At 41.6% G+C, this 7493-nt stretch overlaps 2 protein-coding genes across 2 annotated transcripts; one reads left to right on the top strand and one right to left on the bottom strand.

Annotated features, from left to right (window-relative positions):
* Window positions 1-658: 658 nt before the first annotated feature.
* Window positions 659-1396, top strand: LOC106344843. The gene has a single exon (XM_013784146.1). The coding sequence runs from the start codon at window positions 659-661 to the stop codon at window positions 1394-1396; it is 738 nt and encodes a 245-aa protein (XP_013639600.1).
* A 4924-nt stretch (window positions 1397-6320) lies between these two features.
* LOC106344842 lies at window positions 6321-7284 on the bottom strand. Its single transcript, XM_013784145.1, has 2 exons — window positions 7042-7284; window positions 6321-6863 (listed from the first exon to the last, which is right to left on the bottom strand). Exons 1-2 carry the CDS (start codon window positions 7282-7284, stop codon window positions 6321-6323), a joined length of 786 nt encoding a protein of 261 aa, XP_013639599.1.
* Between the last annotated feature and the right edge of the window lie 209 nt (window positions 7285-7493).

Raw genomic sequence — 7493 nt, 5'->3', positions numbered from 1 at the left:
TACATGGTTCCGCTCTAGTCGCTACTAATCAGGCGCCGATCCAAGTTCTCCCATCCACCCACGGAAAGTCCTTTGAACTCTGATCAGCTCTTTCTAGCATCATCCAATCCATTCAGTACGTTCTCACAGTTCGGCCAGTCAATCCTCAGATCATCCTAACATCGATCTTCGGAACACGGTCGCTACACTGAACCTATAACCAACCTAGCTAAGATCAATTACAAAAACAGGCTTACAAACCTAAATTTTATATTTAACCTGTGTCAATTGCACCCCCTTCTTTGTATGTAGGTCCGCCTCTGGATATACCAAAACACACATAGATTTAATGGTTTGCCCTTGCAAATTGGAAACTATATGGCGTGACCATTTTACCCCTTCAGACTATACTCCCCTAGGGCGTGCAGCAAAACTGGCGTGTGTCAGTTACTCTCTCACACCCGTTGGGTAATTCCTAGCATCCTCCATTTTTCGAATGAAAACCGAACAGTCTCACTCCACGCTTCCTCTCTCTTTTTCGGAAAGAAGTCAGAGACATGAACCAGCCCATTTAATTTCGTCTTTCCAACTAACAATCGCTTCTTAAAGCACCGTTTCGCCTCTTTCAAGCCCTAAATCTCTCATATTTCACAGCTAACTTACTTCATCTCCCCTCGCGATGGATCCAATCGTTCTACCACCGAGAATGTTCGCCGCCAGCGAGGAACCATTGGGCGAGCGTAGCAACTCTTACCACAAAATCAAGAAGACGGAGATGATTATTGACGCTCTCGAACCAGAGGAGTTAGAGTTCTTGCGAAACTCCACCTTCGGGAAGATCCTTGCCATTGACGAGAATCCTCCATTCTCTGGTACGTTTGGTCAGTACATTATTGTGAGGCTCTTGAAAGTTAACAAAAAGTACGAGATCTGGATCTTGTTTGCCGGAACCCCTGGTAGGATGTCTCTGTGGGAGTTTGCGATAGTGACTGGTCTGAATTGTGATAAGAAGAAGAAGAAGAAAAACCCACTCAACGAGAAGCTCTATTGGAACGAGCTTTTTGGTTCTCTGAATTCTTGTACCGTCGACACTGTTATTGATATGCTGAAGAAAATGATTGTCAAAGACAGAGACACTAGGATTAAATTCGCATGCCTTGCCATCACGTCTTCAGTCTTGTTTCCCTCCTCGCATACTCCTCGTATATTACCGGAGCATGTTGAAATGATCAGAGACCTCAATGAATTTCTTGCATACCCATGGGGCAGAGCTTCATATCTGACGCTCATCACATCTATTATATCGAATGATGAGATAGCTCTATCTCAGGTGTCTGTAGCTATAAGGGGTTATGTCGATGCTATCCAACTTGTGCTACTTGCAGCCACACCACAATTGAAGGAAGAAATTACATAGAACGGGCCGGTTGTAATTGTTGACTCCGATAGCGATGGCGAGACGCCTGACGAAGTGGCGGCTCCTGTTGAAGCTAATGTCTCGAGGGCTGATAAACCACTACATGCTAACAAGTACTGTCTAATTCCCGGGCATGCAAAAACCATTGATACCGAATGTCAGGTTTGTGTTGTCCTACTTTTCATTTCTCATAACTAAAGATGTGTCTGATAACAGAATAGTTAGACGATATCCCTGGTTTGTACGTTCGTAATTAAAGATGTAATTGCAAACATAATGTATAGATGGTATAACTACTAACTGGTGTTGCATACTAGATCATTTTATGATATCTTTTACTGTTATCTGTTAAAACATGCTATAACGCTCAAAGTTAACTTAGATTTGATACCATCGATGTTACCGTTTATGTTATTGAGTACCCACCGGGATATTTATTTTAGATTGGATACATTTGTAGTTTTCTGTTTAATCTATCTTTAACGGGTAACCTACACCATTATCCGCTAATATCACTGATATCTTGTTGATTACTCGTTAAGACTGTAGTTATATAATATCTCACTTATTTATCCGCTAAACTGCTAGTTAACCATTGTGGCTATATACTTGACGCCAACCTAACCTCATTTGTTTTTATTCAGCTCCCCGTGATGTCCCTTATTGAAGAACCGTACGAAGAATGGTCCACTGGTGCAGATTTTGATATGGTTGATGAAACGGATGACTTGGCTGTTGATCAGATGGTTGGCTTGATCGAAGAGGGATTTAAGTTCCGCATGGAGATGTTCAAAGGTGGGCTGACCGGGAATGATCTTTCACGCATGAGGTTGGTGAAGAAACCAAAAGAGAAAGAGCCGAGAGACAAGTTTGACAAGGAAAACGTTGTGGAGATGACAGATGTAGAGTCTTCCGACCGAGAAGCAATCGTTCAGCTGTTTGCCTCGCAGATTTCTGACAAGTTAAGTTCATCATCCCGCGACATTTGCCAGGAGATTAGCTTATTTGAGATTCGTTTAGAGAAGGCTATCCACGCTAGGGGTGGGCGTTCGGGTACCCGTTCGGGTTTGGGTCGGGTATTTCAGATTTTCGGGTATTTCGGTATAGAGGTATAGAACCCGTTCGGGTATTTCTGTACTTTGGGTCGGGTTCGGGTATTTCTAGTTCGGGTTCGGTTATTTTGGATCGGGTTCGGATATTTAGATTTTGAAAAAAAATTAAAATTTTTCATTTCTCAAATTTCTTGTATTTAAAAATATAACTTTCACTTAACTAATTTTTTATTTTTAATAGATTGAATGGTTATTAGATTTGGACGTAACATTTTGAAACTAAAAAGACATTAATTTGGTTATTGTTTTAAAAATTTTGGATGTAACTTTTTGTTAATTCTTGAAATAAAAAGTTTGACATGCATTTTAAGTGAGTAGCAAATCATTTTCTCTGTAATTCTATGTATGAACTTAAAGTATCTGTAGTATCAATATAAATACTTTATATAAAATGAGAGATGTAAAGTAGAAATATATGGTTAATTATACATATGTTCGGTTATCTTCGGATATCCATTCGGGTTCGGATATTACCCGTTCGGGTACGGATATCCAATCTCTCCTAATTCAATATCCGTTCGGATTTCGGTTCGGGTTTTTCGGATCGGATTCGGGTGTGGCTTCGGATATCGGGTAAAGTGCCCACACCAAGATGAAAAAAATTGAGAGGAAGCTCGCTACTGTTGTTGTTGACAATCTGATGCAGAGCGCAATAATCAAGGCGGTAACTGACTCTATTGGCATTCCAAAACCCAGCGGTGTCTCTTTTGGGGAGCCTAGTGGTGTTGATATAAGGAAGGAACTCCCCCCTATTGGAATAAATAACCCGGTTCAACCCAACCCCAACAACAACACTCCTTCTGAACTTGCTGACTCTCGTATCAACGAAGTGCTGGTGGAGTTGAACGGATTGTCTGATGCGCATCAAGCTACGGTGCAGGAGAAAGAATTGCTTGTACCCGTTAACACGAGCGTTGACAAGGTAAGTATAGCTGTATCAGGTATACATACTTCTATTTCGTTCAATATATCTCCTTGGTGATTATGCATGCTAACTACATTATCATGTCAATATTTGCCAGGACGCCTTCAACCCCAATCCCCAACCGCCATCAAACGCAGATTAATCACGACTTCCTGCTGAGCAGTTACAGTCAGCCGTCGAGGGCAACAACGCTGTGGATCAGGTAAATCTTTTAATTAGCGGCCAAGTTCGAGCATGTAATTGGCGAACTGTAAACTATATGGACTTGCTAATTTGTAATAATTTGAAGGTGCTCAATGACACTATATCCGTTGATTCGACACCGTCTGACCCCACATCAGAGGAACTGGAGATGGATGAGGTAAACCTTTTGCTTTATGCCACGCTAATTACCCCCGTCTTTCGTATCTTGCTGAGTTGTTACGCCTGTCAACACCCGATCAGATGCAAATACCTTATTATCTTCTCGATATGCCGTCTTTCTCACTCGGACTCTCGCAGGAGGATGCACCCGTAGCTGCCACAGAGAAAATTACCCCGCTAAGCTATGTCTCACATGCTAAGGAACCGATTGAAGAGGCACCCGAGCTACGCAAGAGTAAAAGTTCGCGGATAATGCCCGATGGTCTTCAAGACTACAAGTGTGATCTGAAAGTAACAGAAAACCTCCCCTTGATCCCGGATCTTGAGGTTCGCTTCAAGCTCATGGAAGAAACTGTTCTTAATGGACCGTAAGTTGTCCATTTACTCTTGTCAAGTTTAAATAATATATTATCCCTACACACCATTCGTTAACGACTAACGTTATATCTTATAGGGTCGTAATTTTACGTAACGGGTATGGTGTGACTCCTGGAGAGATCTGTGATATTGCCCACCGCTCCTCAAGCTTGCCTTCTTGGGTAAGTAATGTTAGATCCCAAGTCACAATTCCTTTTTATGTTTTTGGTTAGTCTATGGTTATACTGAAACTCACATTTTATGTTATCTAATAGGTCATGGACACCCTGATTGAACTTGTTTCTCGGGGACAAGCTAATGCTCCCAATGTTGGTATCTACGACACCAGGCTTCCAGCAGCTCTAATGAACCACCACTCCCGCTTCCTCAATACGGCGTTGAAAGACCGTGTCAAACTTAAGTTCACTGACGTCCCGCTAGAGAAAGCCAAGAAGAAGTTGCCTGAGAGGATATATTTTCAATTCAACATGGACAAGCAACACTGGGTTGGTGTTTGCATCGACACCAAAGCATACAGTCTCCAAGTACTGGATTGCAACACCTCTTTTCATACAGACAGCTTGTTGAAGAAGGAGCTTAATCCCATTGCTAATCTAATCCCGTATGTCCTTAAATCCCTTGGTTACTTAGAAAATAATGCGGGCGTCAAGGCTTTTACGGTATCCAGATGCAAGGGAATCCCGCAAATCTCTAGTCAGACTGATGCAGCGGTCATGACTGTTTTGTTGATTCAAGCTCACATCTGTGAGGGTATCTGTGGCTGTAAGGCAATTACTCCTCATTTTCTTCCTGATGCCGCCAAGCAACTGGCTGTGAAACTACACGAGAATATCACCATGTAACGGTGTTGTCGTCGCACTACATTCAATCTTAGCACTTTCGCATCAGTTTAATTTTTTTTATAAAAAAATCAGACTCATGTACGAATAATCCAAACTTTATATTTCTATTTAGTCTACAAGAAGACCACAATTTCGATTTAGTTCGATTACAATAATCCAAACTTTATATATGTTAACTGATATACGTTACTGATAATGCTTACACTTATCAAGATAACAATAATGATATCAGTACAACAATTAAGTTATTCTATAGGCTCTTATATAACCTTTCATAATGCATTTGAAAATGATTTCTTATATAAACTGCTTTTACTTTGAGTATGAGAAGTTCCCAATTTCCATATCTTATCTCTTAACTGTCTCACGTTATTTCCACCACTTATACTTATCAAGGATAACATAAATGATGTTAATACAACAAATAAGTTAGGCTGTAGGATTTTATATACCCTTCCAGAAAGCATTTTAAAACTATAGGATCTTATATTACCTTTCTCCTATATATTGCATTTAGTTTGGTTATGAGAAGTTCATAATTTCCATATCTTATCGAGAAAATTAGTCACGTAACTGCTAACACTTACACTTATACTGAAACTCACATGATATCAGTACATTACATAAATTGCTTTCTAACACAACAAATTATGAAACAAGTTCTTACATAAAATGGGAGAGTCCTTATTCAGACCATCCATTGCACATACACTTGTGTCAATGTTTGCTTCTTAGGGGAACTTAGTTTTAACACATCATAACAAAAGAAGGTCGCCCCAGATCTGACCATTACAAAAGAAACACATATCCACTCACCCCTACATACTTAGTCTTGACCCCCAACTTCAGATAGGCATCTTACAGGTGACCCTGTTGTGGTTAGCCCCCCCACACATGCTGCATGACCGACGACGCTTGAAAGCCTTCCTCAGCCACATGTAATGTTTAAAATATATGTTAACCATTGTATTAGATAGTAATAAAACTGGTGGCTGTTAAAATCATAAATTTTATTTGAAGATGGTACTAACCGTAAATTCACCACGCGATGGGATTCTTGCTTTCCTTGGCCTTCCAGATGGGCGGCGAGTGGCTGGAGGGTGAAGGTGTCTGTTTTTGCCATTCACACCAAACCTAAAAGGAACAACGTTGTTTTGATCCACTAGGCTGATGCTCCCACCATAAGCTGACGCCCAATAAGCGTTGCTGTAGAAGGCGTCAACCTTACTCTCCACCGACTGCTTTGCATATATAGCAGCAGCCACCGCATGAGTGCAAGGAATGGCCAGTGCCTCAAATTCTTTTCACGAGCAAGTCTTCCTCTCAAGGTCGACACGGTAATACATTCCATTGCCATCCACAACCTTGTACTCTTCGTTTATGATGACTTTCACCGCATATCCTGTCGAATCTGTGAAGTTCTTTGAGAGAATTTCAGCTACCTTCGGAGTTAGCGCTCCCACATTTCTTGCTGCTGCTTCCCGCCTTGTAGCGAACCATCCCATCATCATTGATCTGACATACTCCAGCAGTGGCACAATTGGGTACTCCCTTGCTTCAGATAGCGCTGCATTCAGTGACTCTGCCAGGTTACTTGTCATTATGTTGTATCTAGCTCCCTCAAATAGCGACCTCGCCAAGTGTTCAAGCCCTACCCTGATCAGATAGTCTGCACAGGCGATGATGTCAACAACCTTTATCTCGTTGAAGTGCCTGTAGAAATCCTCCATCTTGTACGCTCTTGCTGCTTTTCTCAGCAGGTAAAGCAAATGTCTCTTCTTGAAGATTGTCTGCACGTTTCTCTGTAGATGTAGCAAGCAAGCACAATGCTTGGCCATCGGATAAACCTGCATAAAGATAAGCAACTCGTTAGCGGTTACATATAAGACGTTGTCGTTATCACACATTCATTATATTAACTGCTAAGTTATCTGTTACCAATATAAGTCTACTTTTATCTGTCAAGCTAACTGCTTAAGTTACATGGAATTTAATTCATTTAACTACTTTCGAATAGATGTTTACCCTCAGTATTCCCGAGTAAATGGCGGTGTGCCTGTCTAAGATGAAGACTAGGTCCTCAGCATCCGGAACCACCGCAAGTAGTTTGTTGAAGAACCATGACCATGCCTGGTTGTTCTCGCTGTCAACTACCCCAAAAGCGATGGGAAATATCTGGTAGTTCCCATCATGTGCACTTGCTGTCAGCAAGCACCCAACAAACTTTCCCTTCACGTGGGTCCCATCAATTATTATCACCTTCCTCATGTAAGGTAGCCCATGGATGCTTGCCCCAAACGAAAGAAAGAGGTACTTGAAACGCTGGACCCCTCCATAACCTTGGCTCGTCTCCAAGGCTACCAGTCAACCGGGGTTCGAAACCGCTAGCTGCTGCAAGTAGGAAGGCAAATTAGTATATGCTTCTTCTGCATTTCCCCTCCCATTCTCGATAGCAATCTCTCTTGATTTCCAAGCAG

Source organism: Brassica oleracea, chromosome C5 (assembly GCF_000695525.1).
Source record: "Brassica oleracea var. oleracea cultivar TO1000 chromosome C5, BOL, whole genome shotgun sequence".
NCBI lineage: Eukaryota > Viridiplantae > Streptophyta > Magnoliopsida > Brassicales > Brassicaceae > Brassica > Brassica oleracea.
This window is presented reverse-complemented; position numbering and strand designations above follow the sequence as displayed.